The following is a 21,772-nucleotide window of genomic DNA, read 5'->3' on the forward strand; positions in this document are numbered from 1 at the left end:
AAGATAGTATATCCAGGCATTAGGAAAAACATGGTTATCTTCAGATGAAGATTATAGGTGATCTTTATTTCTTGCATGTGTGTTTCTGTGTTGCATGGACTTGGTGCCATGAACACAGTCATCCTTCTGTGATCGGAAAAAAAACAATTGTCATAGAAATAGAATAAAGAGTTTCATGTTTCTTTGAACATTCTGCATAAAGCTGGTTCCCATCTTATCTGCACTGTCATCAAACTGTGTGAAGGAACAAAGAGTATTCTAGAAATCAGTCACCAAACTTGCCAGAGAGCAAGCTGCATCCCTGAGAGACAACCACCAGCTGCTTGGGATCTGTTATGAATGTGTGCATCTTCCCAGAATTCATATGTTGAAGCCCTAATCCCCAATCTGACTATATTTGAATATAGGACCTTTAGATTAGATAAGGGTGGGGCTCTAATACAATAGGAGTGGTATGCTCACAAGAGGAGATACCAATTTGTTCTCTCTCTCCCTCACTTCCTCCCACCATGATCATGTACCAAGGAAAGGCCATGCGTGACACAGCAAGAAGGTGACCACCTGCAAGTCAGGAAGAAAACACCTCAGCAGAAACAAAATAGGCTAGCACACTGATCTTGAATTTCTAGCTTCCAGGACTATGAAACTAAATGTCTATTGTTTAAGGCACCCTGTCTGTGATATTTTGTTAAGGAAGCCCAAGCTTATAGAGGCCCCAAACCAGCCACCTGCAAGACCCTGCAGACTCCCTCCTCACAGTTCCCAATTCTGTGCAAAAGCTAAGTACAAATTCAGAGTCCAGGAGAATTGAGTCACCAGGTAGAGGAAGATCTGCAAAACACACACGCACACAAAGTTCAAGTTTCTTTTTCACTTCTTACATTGCAAAATGTTTTGTCCATGGTAAATCAAAACCTTATCTTTGCATTGACAACATCAGCTGTAATTGTTAAGTCACCATGTTTCCAAGGACAGAAATCACCATATTTGATACCAGTTGAGGCCAAAGGACTGGTCCCATGGAAAAGTTATTGCTGTCTCTCTCCATCAACTCATATGTCACGAAGTATATCACAGGTTGCAGTGAACGGGAATCATATGTAGTCTCACCCAGAAGATTCAATAAAGAATGCCTTTATTTATTTATGTTAGGTAGTAAGGATGAATTTCACATTAGATATCCACCTCTTTGACTTCCCCGTTGACTGGTAGGCAAAAGACAAACCAATTTTCATCTCATTTCTAAATTAGGTTTTGCTCACTACTTCCACCGATATCTCTTTTGCTACATAGCCCCCCAAACTTCAAAATAATTTTAGAGGTTAAGTTCAAGTTTCTTTTCCATTTGGTTGTAATTTATGTAAATGACTTTCAGGAAGTTTCAATTACTCTTTTTAACTCTTAGAATTCAGCCCTTCTCAAGTCACAAATTATTTGGTCCAAGACCTCAATGGCAAGAAAAAAATTCAGGGAACAAGAAATGTGATGTCCGTGGCCACAGAGTGATCTTTGTCACCTAACAGTGTCATGACACTGTCTCAATAAGGGTAGAGGAGCAACAGCCACAAGACTCTGCCTAACTGGGGACACACCAAGCCTCACATTCTTCCTTGGTTTCAAAGCATCTGGCGTTGCCTCCGCAGCTGCCATACCAGTCCGCATGGTTGTAGAACCATTTCAGGACGTAATCCTGGCACTCGCCTTCCATCAGGGCCTGCAAAACAACAAACAAGGAGCTGGATTTCCTCCTTAAACATGTCAGAAAAAAAGAACAATGGTCTCAGATCCAGAAAATTAATCCTAGCCCTACCATCCACTGGTTGTGAGACCTTGGCTCTTTAAGCCTTGATTTCCCCAACCATAAAAAGCAATATTTCTTTAAAAACACATCACAAATATGTTATTAAGTTGTCACATCATGTGAAGGATACACTAAAGTTGTAAGTATTGTTTTGCATAGTACCTGGTGTATACCACAATGTATAAATGAATGAATGAATGAAAGCTTTCTGATACTAAGAACTCCTCACTTGCTTCTTTTTCTCATTTTTCAAACCATCTCAATCCCTTGCCTAATTCCAAACATATCTGACCTTCTAACAACCTACACAAACCCAGGTTATTTATTATTTATCTACCCTAACTCTTACCCAGAAGTTAAGCTATCTATGAAAAGAAAAACATGAAGGTTCTGGAAAATGAAAAACAGCATTGGGAATTAACAAATCACAAGAAAGCAAAATCTGATATTCTCTGAATTCTAAATCAGGCACTGATTTTTCCCTAGAGGGCACTGTATCCCCTGCCCTCTAGGGAAAAGAGATTTCAGTGGGTACACTTTATATCATATAGAAATGTTCTTGTCCTAGATCAACTGAAGCACAGAATGCTGGCATCCCCCAAAAACTTCTTGCTTGGCCTTTCAAGTATCCCTGAATAAAGAAGACACTGTCTTCAGGAAGCAGGAGTTAAAATGCAGGGGCTGTATTCCTGGGACGCCCACTAACCTCCCATTAGTAGTCAGCACTGACTAGCTTTCTAGAAAGAACAACCAGATCTGCTGGACTCATAGGGATGAGACACACTCTTAGAGTCTGAGGAACTGATCACAGAACTATTCTATGCCTGAACAGGCACACTTGAATTTGCCACTGCAGGACCCTGACTTTAGAGGGTATAAAATAACAAGCGTGAGGACCCAAGAGAAAGAGCAAATGCCTCTCCAAAACATTTTTGGAATCAACTAAAAAACACACCATTGGTGAATTTGGCCTGTACTCTGTCCACCCATTTTATAGACCTGGGGCCCACCCACCAGCTGACCAAACAAATCAAGGATGGCTTATAGCAACAGATCAGACCCTTTTCCAATGAGGTTTTGTAGCCTTTGTCTTTAAAAGCCCTACCCTTGTTTTTGGCCTGGGAAACTTCTAGATTAAACATCTGAAGCAGCACAGCCAGCAGAACTTTCTATAATGATGGAAATTTTGGAAATGATGGGAAATCTGTGCTATTCAATACAGTAGCCACTAGCACCCTCCCATTTGGCTATAGAGTATTTGAAAGGTGGTTAATGCAGTCAAGGAACTGAGATTTTATTTAATTTCAAATTATTTAAATAGTCATTGTGGCCAGTGGTTACAATATTGGTCAACACAATGAGAAATGAGTCCTCAATGCCTTAAACTAATTATTTCTAAATTATTCTTTAAAGCTTAACTCTCAGTATTCCTTAGAGTTTTAGTTTTCTTTTACCAGTGTGCGATGGCACTGGGGGGTCACTAAGCTTTGACTCAAGCAATTATTCTTGGCCTCTAATTTTATACTTGGCATTATTTTTAACACAAATATTAACTCTTGCCTTCTTGAATCATGCAGCTGTGGTCACAATTTTACTTAAACAAATTGGTGGAATCCAGGAATAAGGGAAAGAAAAAATGGAGGAAAAGAAGAGAATTGGGCAGGTATAAATGAAATTTTTTGCCTGGGCTTATTCTGTCTCACAACATAGCCCTACTTGGAAGGGAAAACCAAAAAATAGATCTGTGTATTTTGAAGATAACACTGAAATTGAAAACGCACCCTCACCAAGATCATCCTGACTTCTGTGAAGAGAGATAACACTTGTTAATTCTCCACAAGTAGGTACAGATGCCATGGCAGAATTTGGCTTAAGATACAGGAGTACAAAGGAGGTCATGAAAATTTAACACTACTCGGGGGGCACAGAAAGGATTCTCAGGAGAGGTAAAACTTGAGCCTGGTAGTAAGAGATGAGTAGGTGTGATCCACGTGGACACTGTGGAGAGGATGCAGACAAGCAGGTGAGGTTGAGCAGCAACAGAGACTCAGAACAAATCGGAGGGCACAGGGGCAACTGTGAGTCATGCAAACGTCATATGCAGCATCCAGTAAGGCCCCAAAGGGCCAGGGCAGGGTCTAGTCTTGAAGGCCTGTGTGTCTTGACCAGGCACCTGAACACTGTGTTAAAGACAATGGGGGCCGGGGGCTGTGGCCCATGCCTGTAATCCCAGCAGCTCGGGAGGCTGAGGCAGGAGGATCTCAAGTTCAAAGCCAGCCTCAGCAAAAATGAGGTGTTAAGCAGCTCAGTGAGACCCTGTCTCTAAATAAAACACAAAATAGGACTGGGGATGTGGCTCAGTGGTCAAGTGCCCCTGAGTTCAATCCCTGGTACCCAAAAAAAAAAAAAAACACCAGACAATGAGAAGCCATAGAAGAGAAATGACATGCCCATATTTTCATTGGAAAATTTAACCAGGTGCTGAGAATAGAGTTGGAAGGAGGAAAAACAGGAAGAAACAAGACCATTTAGATCACGGTAGGTGAGTGAAGGAATGGTGTGGGGTCGTGGCTTTCCATTCCTGGTCCAAGGATGGTGCATTCCAGTGAAGACAAAGGAGGGAAAAGAGGAAGAGGACAAACTGACAATATTGTCCACAAAACCAAGAGAGGAGAAGGTTTGAAGAGGAAGGTAGTGGTCAACAGTGGCCAAGTCCCAAGCAGCTCAAGGCAATGAGGTCTGAAAGAGCTTCCATGTCTTTCTTGACAGTTCAGACAAGACAAGGCCAGCCTTTTTCTCCAACTGAAGGCAGGAAGAGAGGGTGTGCAGAGACATAGGAAGGTGCAGGAGGTTGCATTTGGCTACCCTTTGTTTCTTTTGAAAAGGAAAAAAAGGCACCTGTTGCAGGAAGAGGTGTGGAGGAGGAGCTTGGGGAGGGGGTGAAGGCTTAGGAGTGCAGTGGGGGACAAAACTGCACAGAGCCAAGTAACACCATGACTGAGACGCAGTGGGAGCCTTCAGAGCTGTGAATGGGACTGGATTAGATGGTCAGTAACCTCTCCTCCATCTCTTTGACCTTGATTTTGTGGTAAAGATTTCTTTAGAGCGGTGGTTCTCACTCTGGATTGCCCAGTGAAATCACCATTAAGTCCCATACCCCACCAAAGACTCTGATTGAATTGGTTAGGGTGACTTTTTGAAGATTCCCAGGTGATTCTGCTATACAGTCAAGACTGAAAAGCACTGCTTTTATAAGATCAACCAAGGATATTTAGTACTGAAAACATAATAACAAGTAAGTTCCCCTGCGCTTCATTTTTAGCCTAAGTTAGGGAATGTTACTGTACCTGCTGGGAGTGCCTATGCCTAGATCTATCTGGTTTTATTTCTTTTGGATGTGTATTTGCTTTGGATTTTTTTTTTTTTCTTTGAACCAGGGACTAAACCCAGAGGTGCTTAACCTGAGCCACATCCCCAGTTCTATTTTTTATTTTGAGACAGGGTTTACTAAGTTGCTTAGGGTTTTGCTAAATTGCTAAGGTTGGCCTTGGACTTGTGATCCTCCTGCCTCAGCCTCCAGAGCCACTGGGATTACAAGTGTGTGCTAGTGTTCCCAGCTACTTTGGATTCTAAGAGGTAGCATATATCATGGGCATCTTAATAGCTAACTTGTATTCTTACTATCTGGCAAACAAATTATCAAGCTTTACTCTTAAAACAACTCTATGACATAGATAATCATATAATTCCCACTTTACAGAACAGAAAACTGAGGTACAATGAAATTAAATCGTTCCCAAGGTCATCCAACCAGAAGCGCTCAGATGGTGAATCATCTCGGCATATTCAACACCTCTAGGGGAAGTAGTCTCACTTTATCTAAGCAGGACCAACCACACCACTCACTAAGAAACTCTTCCAATTGTCTTAGACGACTTTCAAAAACATCACAGTCAATTTCTTCAGTATCTCTCTTTTTTTTTTTTAAGCATTTTTTAAACTTTATTTATTTATTTTTTATGTGATGCTAAGGATCGAACCCAGTGCCTTACACATGCTAGGCAAGTGCTCTACCACTGAGCCACAACCCCAGCCCCCACAGTATCTCTTTCTAACTAATGTGTTCACTGTTTGGTTTAACTTGTTGATCACATAATAAGAGGGAACTTGGTATCTGCATAACTACAGGCAGCAATCCAAAAGTAATGCTACAGCTGTTTTAGATGGATCTGAAATGTTCCTTAAACTTGGTCAGAATACATGGGGCATGTGACCACTTACAAAGGAACCTGTCTACAAGCAGATGCATCTCAAGATCAGGAGTATGTTCTTCACTTCACATCTCTGCAACACAGGGCAGACACTTGGTGGGTGTATCTCCATGACATGCCCTGAAATGACTTGCCTTCAGCTCAGTGAAATTTAGCCTTCTTCTGTTTATTTAAACTAATTCCTTTAGCTACATACATGAATTTTGCATTTGTAAGGAAGATATACAAAAAGCCAACACTTGCATGCTAACATAATCCTCAGGGATGTTTTTAAAAATAAAGATAAAAAACATAAAGCCAACTTAAGGAGCAAGAAGTGCCTGAATTTCTTTCTTTTCTAGTTTCCTGTTTTGCTGGTGTTTCTTGTTCATTTTCTTCAGTGTCTTACTTGTTCTTTTCATAATTTTCAAGAGCTTCTGGCTGAGTTATGCATGTCATCCTGCCTTTTCTCTTTCCTTCTAGAAAAAAAAGTCTGTTGTTTCAAGTGCTTCTAAATCATAAGCAAAGCCAGACATGCCAAAATGGTCCTTGGACCTCCTGTACAGAAACAATCCTTGTCAAACTGCACAACCAGTCACAATAACTGAGAGGTTCTTGTTTAGCAAATGATATGGCTATACTCAAAAAACTTTAGGTTTGGGCATTTGCTGAGCATTTTCATTCTTATGTTCACTGTTTTCTTAAGTTTACAGACATGTTTGGACAAGCATCAAAATGATGTGTCTAGCCTTTTTAATTTTACCTCTGAGACACAGGATTAGTCAATGCAATGATACGATGGAACAGAAATTTTTTATTTTTCGCTTCTACTCATGGGCTCTTTGAATTTTTTTACATTGGTCCTCAATCACTGTTAAGACCGAAAGACTGAAACAGTAGAAAAGAAAAACTAAACCACATCAGGTTTGTCAAGCCTAGGAGCATCCCAATATCAGTGATTTGGGACAAGTCAAGGACTGGTCTTGCCTCTGACCTTTCTCTGGGGAGACAGTCTCCTGTGTGGGGCAGAGCTAGGGGACACTGTGGCCTGGCCTTAAACCTGCCTCTTTTTTTTTTTTTTTTTTTTTTTTTTTGGTACCAGGAATTAAACCCAGGGGCACTTAACCACTGAGTCACAGCCCCAGCCCTTTTATATTGTAAGACAGGGTCTCACTAAGTTGCTTAGTTGCCGAGGCTGGTTTGAACCTGTCTCAACTCCTGAGCCACTGGGATTACAGGTGTGTGCCACCACACAGCACTGGCCTACCTCTTGACAGGCCCGACTACTTGCAGCAGAGTGTCCCCACGGTTTGGACCCCTACATTCTTCAATGAGCTCTGGGGGTGGATACTGGTTTGTTCCACCTGAAAGTAAAATTTTAAAAAAATAAAATAAAACATTAAATTATATAAAGCTTAAAAAGAAACATAAAAAATATGCTGTTAAAACACAAAATTCAAAAGATGAAATCAAGTGAAGCATAAAATAAAGTAAAATATAAAGTAGAACAAAATAAAATAGATTTTAAAAAATCAAATAGAACATTAAGAACAACAACAAAAAAAATACCCATGAAGACATAAAGTCAAAAGGATAGGAGTGATTCAAATGAAGCATGAAACAAATATAAAAACAAACACAATAAAACAATAAAAATAAAATATATAGCAAGCAAAATAAAAACATAAAATGCCTCCTATCTCATAAATAATATGACAACATAAAAGAATACAACAAAACACAAAATACAACCTAATATAATAAAACATAAAAAATAAGATAAAATGAAATTAAAAGAAATGAGAAAGATGATTCTTTCAGCCTGCTTCTCCCTCAAAGAATCACTCAGCCATAAGCCATCGATTAACATTCTCTCCACCACTCCCTGCAAAGACAAGGAATCTAAGGTTCAGAGAGCAGAGTGCTTCATTGACTTTTCTGGGATCACAGAACTCAACTAAGGACTAGAACTAATTCATTGATTTTTGCACCTCTCAAATTGGAAAGGCACAAACACCACGTCTGTACTTCTAAAATGTTCATGGGACTCCCTTTATTCCTTTAGTAATGAAGGAGCAGATGTCTCTCAAGGTCCCAGTGGGATATCGCACTCACTTATAAACTGAGAAACTCATGTCTCCCAGGAAGTGGGGCAAGAAGTCCTCACATTTTACAATGAAGCACCCTGCACGTGAGTTGTTTTGAATCATGCACTGGAAGACCAAGACCAGAACACCTGGAAATGTGACCAGGACTGCTGGGCTGCACATAACCCACAGCTAGGAAGGTGCAATGGGCATCTCCCTGCCCAAATGCCAGGCTTTGTGTAAGTTCCCCTCCCCCACCCACCTAAGATATCCAGTATTCAGGGACTGCTCACTTTTTAGGAGGTGCAGGAAGGCCCGCGTGAATCCCCGGGCGTAGGCCAACTCTGGTTCCGAGATCCCCTCCAAGCGCAGTAGGTGCTGCTCAGAGGGGGTGCTGGCCACAAGGGACAGCTCCTCCAGCTCATGAGCCCCCACTCCAGGGCCCAAGGCCAACACAAACAGTGTGATGCCCTTGCACTTGGCTTCCTGGGACAAAGTCCTTAGCTTCTCCCTGTCCCAGCTGCTTGTCTCACTGGCCACAATGGTGAAGAGGACACGTGCCCTCCGCGGAAGTGGGGCTACCAGGAGCACTTTCTCCAGCGTCCATTCTAGAGCGTGGCCCAGGGCAGGGAGTCCCTGCAGCAAGCGGCTGGCGGCCTCTCGAACCTGTCTCTGCATCTGTGTCCGGTGACCATAGGAGGTCAGGTGGAAGCCCTCAAGCACAGGGTTTCGACCCACGCCAGGCCTGAAGCCTGGAGTAGTGTGTGTCACCAGAGCCACACGCGCCCCACGAAGGGATGCACTCGGCTGTGCAGCCACCTCCAGATCATCAAGCACAGTGTCCACTAGATGCAAAGCCCCACGGTATATGTCGGTGTCCACATCTTGGGAGCCGTCCACCACAAACACCAAGTCCACATCCACTGCCTGGGGCCCGGACCCTCCTGGCCTGCATTCCAGGGCTGGCTGGCACTTGTCTGGGAAGGAAGTGCAGGGAGAGGCTGAGGTTAAAGCATGCATCCTTTTGTTTTCCAATGCAGATGCAGTTCCATACCCTTGACAAGGATATCTGCTGTTGAGCTATGACCCACAATTGGGTTGATGTGGCAACCAGAACAACCCATTATTCAGAAGAAAGAATAGAGATGGTTGCATAGTGTGTTCAAACCACTAGGCCACCCAACTCCTTAATCTCTGGGTTTACAGATGCCATCCCCCTTCCCCCTAGCTAAAAAAGAATTATAGGTGAATTGTTTATTAACTTAATCAACAGTGATGATGTTTGGGAAACCACCCCAAAACATTGATTACTAGAGCTGGGAGTAGCCTTAACAACCATATGAGATTGTCATTTTTATAGGTTAAAAAAATCAAATATTGGCAATTTAAAATGACATGATCAGAGTTCTTAAGCTGGTTCAGCATCATAATAGTATATGGAATTTTTTCTTTTCTAATATAGATTCTAAGGTTCTATCCCCATCAAGATTCTGGTTTGGTAGGGCTAGGATGGAGCTCAGAATTTGTAATTGAAATTACCTCAGGTGCTCTGATGAACAAAGTTGTTAGGGAACCACTGATGGGGTGAACTCTCATTTAGAACTAGTGTGCAGCAGGCATTCTTAACCTGGGGGTCCATGGTCCCCCAAGGGGTCTAGCAACCAGAATGGGGAAGAATTACATCTGTATTTTACTACCTCCATTGAAACGAAAGTTAGCATTTCCTTTCATTATTCATAAAGGCAGCATGCCACTATAATACTTGGGATTTGGACACCAGCAGAAACTACTGATATTCCTCACACCATATTACAGTTGTTGAAAAAGTTCAATATTATTTAAACTCATCACTCTCTTGAAATAAATAGTTATTAGATCTTCCCACCTGATATGCTAATAAAGAAGCATATTATAAGTACACTTAAAAATGTAGTATTTTTACATTTTTAATAGAATACTATTCAGTCATAAAAAATAATTGTCATTTGTGACAACATGGGTGAATTTGGAGGACATTATGCTAAGTGAAATAAGCCAGGCACAGAAAGAAAAATACCACTTGATCTCACTTATATATGGAATCTAAAAATTAACCAGATTGTCTGGTTCAATCTGGATCTAATTCAGCATGGGACCTTGGGCAAATTACTTAGTTTCCCCAGAACTTGTATTCTTATCTGTCAAGTAGAGATAATGATGATAATAGTGCCTACTTTATGAGGATGTTTGTGAGGTTTGAATGAAAAATTGAGTCAATACATATGTAAGTGCTCAGAACAAGGCATAGTAAGAGCTCAATCAATCCTGGCTAGGTTTATGTTTCTACAAGAGAGAGAACTAAAACCCAGAGAGGTAATTTGTCAAATGAAATGATGGATGTGAGAGCAGTTCATTAATTGTGACATACTCTACAGATGGCAGTTACTGCATTTAAGTTAACCAAGTTATCAGAACCAAATCTCTCTTGGTAGTGCTAGGTCTTCCTGTGGATCAGGTGGAAGGAACAATAAAATCCCCTTTGGAGTTCACCTACTCTGGCCCTGGGCAAAGTGGATGTGGGTCAGACCTCTGTACTTGCGGACATCTGTGGGTTTCAGCAAAACGTTCTCTCAAGCGCAAGGTAGGGTGTGGGATACAGTGATAGAGGCTGGGAACCAAGAGAGAATGAATGAACAACCAATAGCCCACTACTGGCCAATGGTAGTTCCAGATCTAGGACTAAAGACTCTTAGTTCAGTGGTCGACTCATCACACAAAGTTGCCATTAAATGCGGAAGACTCAAGCCCAGTCATCCACAGGAGCTTTGAAGGACAGGTTAATAAGCAGAGCAAACCAGGGGTAAGATGACAGGGAAGCGGAGGGACTGAGGGACACCAGAGGACACTTGACCCATCAAAAGGGGTCAGGCACAACTCGGCCCTGCAGATTGTGACTACACAGGAATGCAATGTTTGTGCCTCTTAAGGCAATTTTGACTTCTTAAGAAAAAGTGGAAATGCAGACATCAGAAGAAATTCCCAGATTTTAAAACACTGGGTATGCTGAGCAAACACACATCTGCAGAGCAGATCTGGCCTGGGGCCACCAGTTAATTCACCCTGTTCTAAATACATAAGTTGGATCAGAAGTGCTGTCCTGGCTTACCATAGCAGAGAGTACAGTGAACCATGTGCTCGACATCCTGCTGGTGCTCAGTCTCCCACATAAACAAATGAAATCTTCTGGTTCCATCCATCTAATCCAAATACACATATACAAGTTTATGATTAGCTGAATTAAATTTCAGACCATGTTCTTCATAGTGTTTTCCACCATTAAAATGACATTTTTAAAGAATATATAGCTATATAAATACATGCACATACTTTGGCATTATATATTACAGTTACTTATAGTACTTAATATTTGATTTTATATACTAGATTAATATTTAATATTATATGTTATAATAGATAACATTTATATATTATAGCTATTTATATTCTATAGGTACTAAAATAATACCCTAGTTCTAACCTGGAGGTTGGACTATAAATGTTAAGTATATGAACTATGAGTCTTCAGACTGCCAATATGCATAAAGCTCAGCCAATGTCATGGTGTATCAGAACATGAGGGTTCAATCATTTAAAAATCCATCAATCTTTGTTAACTGTTCACAGTACATAGGTTGCAGTGTGGTAGGAGCTATTGAAAAAGAGGTGGTCATATACCATTAGAATTGAAAGAGGTAGATACTGTGAGAGAGGCCCCTCCAGAGTATTCCTGGTCTTCAGAGCTAGAGTATTCCTGGTGTTCAGAGTCAGAAGAAATCAGGGCAGGCTTTGCAGAGATGGAAAATCTGTTTCTCTCTTTCACTTAGCCTTTCCAATTATGATTCATTTAATAACCAAAAACAAGATTTAAAAACAAAATATAATAATAACAATAACAAATCCAACAAGGTCTATGGGATGACAATTCCTTTTTCTTCCTAGGGCCACAGGTAGACTACATTTCCCAGCTTCCCTTGCAGGTATATGACTGCAGTCTAGCCAGCAGAATGTAGATGGAAGTGATGTATGTCATTTCCAGTGTATGCATTGCTCCCCGTACCCTCATCTGCCAGCCAGACAGAGGATCCATAAAAAGGTTTTGAGACCCTAGGGTGTAATGAGGCCACTGATAGAAAGATCCCAGATCCTTAAATGGCTACAAGCAGCAAAACAGCCCTCTGCCCTGACCCCCACATACTCATTCATAAGGGCCTTATCTACTTGTGAAGATGGCAGAAAAAATCCATTATGGTGCTAAGACTTGGGGATTAATGGTTTCACAGTTAATCTGCCCTAATACTATTTGTAAGACTTTCACCTCATGACAAAACTAGAAATGTTTTCAGATTCTTTCTGTTAGGACTTGAGGTGTGAATTACAAATATGTAACTGTCTAAACTTAGTTATGTCCATTCTTTTATCTACTCCCTGTCAAGCACATAGGATGGAGCCCTATTGAGGGTCTGTTCCTCCTCCTTCATCCACGTGGTCAGGAACAGGCAGGTTCTGGGCCCTCCTCTGGGAGGTGCTGAGGATTTGAAGATGTTGTGCTAGGCCTCAAGGAGATTAAGTCAAGAGTTACTTAAGAAAAGAATATTCTGTTATTTTTCCAAATGAATTTCATGATTGCTTTTTTTAGTTCTATGAAGAATGTCATTGGGATTTTAACAGGAATTGCATTAAATCTGTGTAACACTTTCGGTAGGATGGTCATTTTGACAATATTAATTCTTCCTATCCCAGAACATGACAGATCTTTCCATCTTTTAAGGTCTTCTTCAATTTCTTTCCTTAGTGTTCTATAGTTTTCTTTGTAGAGGTCTTTCACCTCTTTTAGATTGATTCCCAAGTTTGTTTTTTTTTTGTTTTTTTTTTTTTTTTTTTTTGAGGCTATTGTGACTGTGGTAGTTTTTCTAATTTCTCTTTCAGTTAATTGTCACTGATGTAGAGAAATACATTTAATTGGGCCGGGGAGATAGCTCAGCTGGTAGAGTGCTTACCTCACAAGCACAAGGCCCTGAGTTCGATCCCCAGTACCGCAAAAAAAAAAAAAAAAAAAGAAATACATTTAATTTATGGGTGTTGATTTTATATCCTGCTACTTTGCTGAATTCATTTATTAGTTCTAGAAGTTTTCTGGTAGCATAGCCAAAGCAATCCTTAGCAAAAGGAGTGAAGAAGGAGGTATCACAATACCAGATCTTAAACTATACTTCAGAGCAAGAGTAACAAAAATGGCATGGTATTGGCACCAAAATAGATAAGTAGACCAATGGTACAGAATAGTAGACACACAGACCCGCATAAATAAGATTTTTCTCATACTAGACAAAGGTGCCAAAACATACATTGGAGAAAAAATAGTTTCTTCAACAAATGGTGCTGGGAAAACTAAAAATCTATATGTAGCAAAATGAAATTAAACCCCTATCTCCCATTCTGCACAAAAATCCAAAGTGGATTCAAGACTTAGGCACTAGAACAGAGACCCTGTGCCTAAGAGAAGAAAAAGTAGGCCCAAATTTCCACAATGTTGGTTTAGGACCTGACTTCCTTAACAAGACTCCTAAAACACAAGAAGTAAAATCAAGAATCAATAAATGGGATGGATTCGAACTAAAAAACTTCTTCTCAGCAAAAGAAGCAATAATGTGAAGAGAGAGCCTACAAACTGGGAGAAAATCTTTACTACACACAACTCAGATAGAGCACTAATCTCCGGGATATATAAAGAACACAAAAACTCAACACCATAAAAACAAATAACCCAACCAATAAATGGGCTAAGGAACTGAACAGATACTTCACAGAAGAAGAAATACAATTGATTAACAAATATATGAAAAAACGTTCAACATCTCTAGCAATTAGAGAAATGCAAATCAAAACCACTCTAAGATTTCATCTCACCCCAGTCAGAATGGCAATTATCAAGAATACAGGCAACAACAAATTTCAGCCAGAATGTGAGGGAAAAGGTACATGGGACAATTTGCTGGTGGGACTGCAAATTGGTGCAACTACTATGGAAAGCAGTGTGGAGATTCCTCAGAAAACTAAGAATGGAACCACCATTTGACCCAGCAAGCCCACTCCACAGTTTATACCCAAAGGACTTAAAATCAGCATAATACAGTGATGCAGCCACATCAATGTTTACAGCAACTCAATTCACAATAACTAAACTATGGAACCAACCTAGATGCCCTTCAATAGATGAATGAATAAAGAAAATGTGGTACATATACATAATGGAATACTACCTCAGCCTTAAAGAAGAAAGAAATTATGGCATTTGCAGGTAAATGAATGGAGATGGAGAATATTATGCTAAGTGAAATAAGTTGATCCCCAAAAAACAAAAGTGAATGTTCTCTCTGATATGTGGATGTTGGTCCATAATGGGTGGGGGTGTGCTAGGGGAGAATGGAGGAACTTTGGATTGGGCAGAGGGGAATGAGGGGAGGGGAAGAGAGGGGAGGGTGGGAAGTATGGTGGAGTGAGACGGACATTATTACCCTATGTACATGTATGATTGCATGACCCGTGTGACTCTGCATCACATACAGTCAGAGGAATGAAAAGTTGTACTCCATTTGTGTATAATGTGTCAAAATGCATTCTGCTATCATGTATAACTAATTAGAACAAATAAAATATTTTTAAAAGAAAAGAACATTCTGTAATATACATATACTCATTACAGAGTGCCCCACTTTTTCTGTTCATGGTTGCAGCATATTCTAAACTTTGTCTTTCAGAGTGAGCTTAAAGGAAATGTCCTAGTAGGGAAAGAAATCAGAAAAGTTGAACATTTATTTATCTAATGGAACACAAAAATTCATGGGAACATTGCTAGTCCCCCAAGATAAAAGGCAAAAAGCAAACTTAAATTATGCTTTTTCCTGACTTAGAAATTAAAATCAACAAAACAGCTGTTACAAAAAAGCCACAGATAAATACGAAAGTGATGTGACCACACATTCAAAAGGCTTGAACCCTATGGAAAGGCACACAAGGACTTTCAAGAAGGAAAAAGTTCCAAGAATATGTTTTAAGAAAACAGAAAGAAGAAACTCATTTTAAGGACAGGGATAGAGGAGACCCTATTACTTTTTATGAAGAAAATGGCCCCTGGGACTTTTGAGAGATTGAGTAGGGTATTTAGCTGGCAAAAAAAAAGCAGGGAAAAGCATTCCAGTGTGAAGAAATGGCATTATGAAGACCCAGAAGTGGACAGCAGTTATCTCTCCAGTTCTGCTCAATGCCTCTGCTTCTCACATATTAGACAGCATCTGCCTCCAATGTGCTTCTGCAGAACACATTTGAAACAGGCAGATCCTGGACACATGGAGGAAGCTGGCAGAAAGAGTGCGTGCACAGGTGCCAACATTCAACATCCAGACCTTTTCCACTGGATCATCAGATCTGAGTATGGACTAAACCAAATGGGCTTAATTAATTACCCAAGGACTAAACAGTGTAGACAGGGTTATGACATTGCTAGCTTTACTGGAAATCACAGAAAGCAATTTGGAAGACTTCAAAACCAGTATCTATGGCAATAGGCCAGGAAAACAAGGAGTCTCAGATCACCCTAGGAGCATCAATTTTACCCCAGGAGTTGTGGAAAATGCTGAATTAATATACATTATTTTAAAATTACAGGAAACAGGGGCAAAGTAAGTTATAAAAAGCAGAATGTGGATGAACTTTAAAATAGTATGAGAGACTGCAAAGAAATTCAAACATTCCTCCCTAGTCTGTACAAATTCATGCTTCTCTTTCTTGAACATAATTCACAGGAGAAGTTGTTGGCAGCACTAACGGATTAGATATCAGGAATCCGGATCCTAGTCCTTACATGCCACATCTGGCTATGCAACCTTGAAGAAGCCTCTGGTTTAAGTCTCCTTGGTGACAGAGTTTTAGGGTAGGGGTCAATGCCACTGAGTTCTCTTCCTGCCCCGACACAGGCTCGTCCTCCGTTACTGGTTCTGTATTGGCCTCTTGTTCAAGACAGTGCATCACTTGTCCTACTCTGAGCAGCTCAGAGCACATAACCTTTCTGTTATTCTACTTGTTTGAAAACTGCCAAATTAAAACTGAATTTGAATAGCTAGAGAACTTTATTTCAGGACTAGGGGATTGAACCCAGGTGTGCTTAACCACTAAGCCCCATCCCCAATCCTTTTTATTTTTTATTTTGAGACAGGGTCTTGCTAAGTTGCTTAGGGCCTTGCTAAGTTGCTGGCTTTGAACTCATGATCCTCCTCCAGCCTCAGCCTCCCAAGCCTCTGGGATTACAGGCGTAAGCCACCACACCGGACAGAACTTTCATTTTTAACTTTTCTTAGGAAAAATAATTTTATAATCATGATTAACATTTTGTGCTTTTCTTGCACAAGAATTGTGGGAATGACTACACAGAAAGCCCAGTTAAAATCCACAGGGAAACAATCGGTATAGATGCAGCTGTACCAAGTTGTCATTGATAATCATATAATTACTCAGACTTTGGACTTGCCAACACAGTCTTTAGACAAGATACTTCCTGAGAAAGCTCAAGCAAAGAAACAGCGTGAGAAGGAATTCCAGTGTGAAGAGAGGAGAAAACTGGCACTGTGATTCCTACTTCAAGCTCCATCAGCATCAGAGAAGGAAATCTCAAAAACAGAGTATCTAAAACACAATCCAAGAGATCTACTTGAAGCTCAAAGCTTTACTATCTTTTAATGAGCACCGGTGGTCATTCCCTCAACCAAGTTCATTCCTAAGTGTTTGGCTGTGGCTTGTTGGGACTAGTTGTATACTAAGGACAGGAGTATATTGCGGGGTGAGGATGTGGTTCGGGGGTTTGCCCGAACAACTGCTTTTGTTTGGTAGAAAGACATGTTCTCAAAGGATGCAAAGACCATCCTCCAACCTCAATCCCCAATATTCAAGGACTCCCTATGAGTCCTGACCTAGAAAGACCCCCAAAGATTATTAGTTCAGTACTTCAACTGTTATACTAAGCTGCCAAAGACCATTCCTGGAACTCAGTTAGGGGAAGCTCTTGGCTTGGAAAGATGGAAATAGAGGGGGAGGGAGCAAAGGCGAGGGAGGAGGATTTGCCTTGGAATGGCTAACTTAGACCCTAAGGAGTTAGAACTGTCTAGCATGAAATTAAAGTAAGGGCTTGGAATACAAGGAGAGAACTCTAGAAAAAGTAAGCAGAAGGGAACAGAAAGAAAGAGAAAAAAGCATAGCCACATAACCTGTGCCTGACCCCAGGAGCATGAGTACAACAGTTTGCCTCCTCCCAGTTGGCATGGTGCCACCCAAGACTGCCATGAAGCAACCAACTCTTTCTGGACTCCCCAGTAAGCATTAGGATCACATGGGGTCAACAATGATGGGTGGGAAAGTTTGGCTTAGGAACAAGCCATATCAGAATGCAAATTCCAGAACTGTGAAGCTTAGAGCAAGTAACTGCCCCCCTGATCTTCACTGACCTTGTCTGGGAAATGCAGATTATCATCATTAACTTGCAGGACAATAATGAGTGTGTTAGACCAACAACAGTCCTCAAATCTTTAATATTCATGCAAACCCTCTAAGGATCTTGATATAAAAACAGATCGTGATTGATTAGATTGTAGGCAGAGCTTGAAATTTAGCATTTCCTCATGTGGGCGATGCTACTGTTGCTGGTCCACAGACCACAATTTGAGTAGTAAGGGGTTCAGATGACAAGGCATGGAAATCAAGAAGCAAGCAACACAGTGGCTGGAAATTCATAGGTGCTTACCAAATGGGAGCTATTTGATTTAATAAATACTGAACAGAGGATACTCTTGAGGACCTCAACGTGGTAATAGAAGGACCTGCATGAGTATCCACATAGGACGTGTCAGGTGCCCTGGTGGGCACTAACTCTCATAACCTTTACGACAAAGCTGTGAGTTTATCCCTGTTTTACAGGGGAATAAATTGAGGCTCTAGGGCCAAATAACATGCTCAGACTACATAAGGGAAAAAGCTAGGGTTTGAAGTCTCATGAGCTATTTTCTTCCCCATGACACTGATTCCGGCTTTAGGGTATTGAGAATCTAATGGAGAATGTAGCAGTCATAGGTGTCAGTGTGGGGTCACCCTTCCTTCAACTTTTCTAAATTCTGAAATTATGCCAAATTTTTAAAAATTAAATCAGAATTTTTCTTTGACCTTCCTTTTAATGTTGTCCTCTTTTAGCTTTCACTTGCAAACTTTAGAGTTTTTTCTATTTCTTTTCTTTTTCTTTTCTTTTCTTTTTTTTTAGCCAGCATCCCACTCCTTCCTTGCATTTGTTAAGAAAAATACATGGGATAAAAATAGGGTCAGTTCATAGACCTATCTCATAGTATTATTGTAAAGATAATGGGCATTAACATGGTAAAAGAACTTAGAACTTCTAAAGTCTCTTGTTTTCTCCTGTTTTTGACTTTTGAATTCAAAATCTCATTGCTAAAGGGAATTCCAGACATTAAACAACTATTTAGCTGCTCTGTGTTTCTGTTTTGTTCTCTGAAAAACAGGCTTTACTACTTATCTCATTGGATTGTTGTGAGGATTGAATGAACCAACAAAAGCCTGGATATTTATCCAAAAGAACTAAAATCAGCCTACTCTAATGACAAATGCATACTAATGTTTATAATGGCACAATCCACAATAGTCAAGTTATGGAACCAGTTTAAGTGCCCATCAACAGATGAATGGATAAAGAAAATAAGGCATATATACACAATGGAGTCCTACTCAGCCATAAAAAAGAATGAAATTATGTCATCTGTTGGCAAATGGGTGGAACTGGAAAACATCATGCTAAGTGAAAAAAGCTGGACTCAGAAAGTCAAAGGTTGAATGTTTTCTCTCCCATGCAGAAGGTAGGAAAAAGAAGAACTTGTGAAAATAGAGGGGAGATCAGTAGAGCATATGCAGGGAACCAAGGAGAAGCAGGTGGAGAGAAAAAAGGGAAGGAAAGAGGGAAGAACTGGGGATTGAAGTCGACCAAATTATGCTATGTGCATAAGGCATTCCAATATTCTGTATAACCATAATGCACCAATTTTAAAAATAGAGAAAGAAATAGAAGACCAACAGAGCAGAGGAAAGAAATCAGGGGAGGGAAAAGGGCAGGTGCAGAGACATGTTTAAGCAGCTCTAAGATGGCAGCTGGCATTGGGCCAAGAGGTGGCACATAATTAGTGTTAACACGGCGTGATCTACTTTTGCCTGATTAGTTAATGTCTCTTCTGCACTAGTGGTCAACAGATGTTCCTCATTCTTTCTTAATTGGTACCGTGGTGCATGCTCCAACCATGCTACTTAATCCTAAGCTGATTGGCTGCCTTAGTGTATATAAGACATTTTCTTCACCTGGGAGGAGATGGCAGAACGCGGGACTAAGAACGCACCTTTAGGTCGCAGGTCACAGGTTGCAGGACGCAGGCTGCAGGCTGCACGCCGCACGCCACACCCCGCACCTCCAAGAAGCGACTCACCTCTAAGAAGTAGACCTCTGAAAGCGTAGCCTCTCCGAAAGCGTAGCACCTCTAAAATTAAGCAAAGCCTCTCTTCCTCTAAGCAAAACCTCTTTCTCTAAGCAAAGTCTCTCTTCTTCTAAGCAAAGCCTCTCTTCCTCTCAAAGCCTCTCTTCCTCTAAGCAAAGCCTCTCTTCCTCTATAAACTAGCAAACAAACAAATAAGCAAGGAAGCAGCTCAGAAATAGAAGTAGTTCATTCCCAGTCCACCTCCTATAAATTCCTGCGGGATTGTTGCTGCGGGCGGCAACAGGCAGGGAAAGAGAAAGTACTGGGGATTGAAATGGAGAAAAATCTTATATACAATTATGAATATACCACAATGAAGCCCACTATTATACACAATGATAATAAACTAAAATTTTTAATTATAAATGAGAGCCTCAAATAATGCCTAGATCAATAAATATGAGCTATATTCTTAGGAGTCATTTCAAGGAAACACAAGCTAGCCTTTTTAGAAAGAAAAATGAACTTTGAAAACTAGCACACAAATTGTATTGTCCCTATAATCCTGTGCTTTTTCACTTTAAATAAATGGATCTAATGAAGCCTTATGTTTTGAGACACAAGACAATTAGACAGTTCTTAACAATGGGACTAGGCACAGACAGTTCACATGCTAAAACAGTTTTATTTAGAGCTGGGACAACTACGTAGATATCTTTTAAAAACCTTTTCAAAAGCATCACAGCCTCCAAAGCATGCTTAAATGGACTAAGTTAGGACATTTGCCTATATAATCATTTCAAATTGAACCATCATCATTTTCCCAGAAACATGTAGGTGTTCTGAAAATTAAAATAACCTAGAGGCAAAAGACAGAAGCCCTGAAGAGAGACATCAGACAGAGAAATCAGAAGAAAAATGGCAAGATAGCCCCACTCTCTTAAATGAATCCCCCTAATGTAAAGTGCAGTAAGAAGAAATTAGGACTAAAAGGCTCTGAGAATGAGGTTGTCATTTTTATAGTTTCCCTTCTTACCAACATCACCAGAAACGATTTCATTCACTACATCTGAGCTGGCAAGCAGCATCTGACATCTTTTCTAAGCTGTTAAATTTTAAAAACACAGAGTTGTCTTCCAGCATCCTGGGGAAAGAATATGCCCAAGAACTGGGGAAGAGAGCAGATAGAAATGATAGAACTGAGGTTCAAGTAATTCAAGCGGGCAACTTCTTCTCAAATACCATTAAATCCTTTTACTCTGAATCTAAAGCAACTGGAAGAGCAAGAACATCATGGCAAAGGATCATCTATACGCCAGACCCGAACACTGTGTGCCCAGCATCCTCTCTCAGAGGGAAGCACTGCAGAGCTTTTGAGGAGATGCATTTGCACCATGGATACCACTCTCCAAATATAGGGAATAATTACACCCAGAAGGAAGCATAGATAATATCCAGTTGCAACCCTTTCTCCATTTTTTTGGAGGGGTGGTGCAGTACCAGGGGTTGAACCCAGCACCTCACAAATGTTAGGCAAGCACTCTACCACTGAGTTACATCCCCGGTCCTACCCTCTCTCCATCTTTTAAACTTTTTTTTTATTAGTGCATTATAGTTGTACATAATATTGGGTTAATTTGGACATAATCATACAAGCATGAAATATAATTTGTTCCACTCCAGTTCCTTGTACTTCCCCTTCCACTCCTCTCCTGCCTCCCCATTTCCCTATTGGTCTTCCTTCTGTTTATTTAGTTTTTGTAATTAGTACTTTATAGATACACATAAAAGTAGAATTCACTGTGATATATTCAAATATGTACATAACGCAGTTGGGTCAATTTCTTCCATTGCTCCTCTCTTTTCCCATCCCTCCTTTCTTCCCCTCAATCACCTTTCTCTGGTCCAATGATGTCCCTTCTATTTTCATGAGATCCCCCACCTTTTTTTTCCCCTTATTTTGCTCTATCTTCTGCATATGAGAAAAAAATCACTCAATCACTGACTTTCTGAGCTTTATTTCACTGAGCATGATGTTTTCCTGTTTCATCCATTTACCAAGAAATGCCATAATTTCATTCT

At 40.5% G+C, this 21,772-nt stretch overlaps 1 protein-coding gene across 5 annotated transcripts in view; it reads right to left on the reverse strand.

Moving 5' to 3' along the window:
• Positions 1–960: 960 nt before the first annotated feature.
• LOC124993408 (collagen alpha-4(VI) chain-like) overlaps positions 961–21,772 on the reverse strand; it is a 129,881-nt gene continuing 109,069 nt past the window's right edge. For 4 of the 5 annotated variants that reach the window (XM_047565222.1, XM_047565221.1, XM_047565220.1 and 1 more), the window contains 4 exons: positions 11,284–11,374; positions 8,432–9,115; positions 7,319–7,415; positions 961–1,714 (listed from right to left, as the gene is read on the reverse strand). In XM_047565222.1, the coding sequence (XP_047421178.1) occupies positions 1,708–1,714; positions 7,319–7,415; positions 8,432–9,115; positions 11,284–11,374 (879 nt within the window). In that variant the 3' untranslated portion in view covers positions 961–1,707. The remainder of the gene's footprint in view (positions 1,715–7,318; positions 7,416–8,431; positions 9,116–11,283; positions 11,375–21,772) is intronic. The other variant, XM_047565223.1, reaches the window with a different exon arrangement.

The sequence above is a fragment of the Sciurus carolinensis genome, chromosome 9 (genome assembly GCF_902686445.1).
Source record: "Sciurus carolinensis chromosome 9, mSciCar1.2, whole genome shotgun sequence".
Classification (NCBI taxonomy): Eukaryota; Metazoa; Chordata; class Mammalia; order Rodentia; family Sciuridae; genus Sciurus; species Sciurus carolinensis.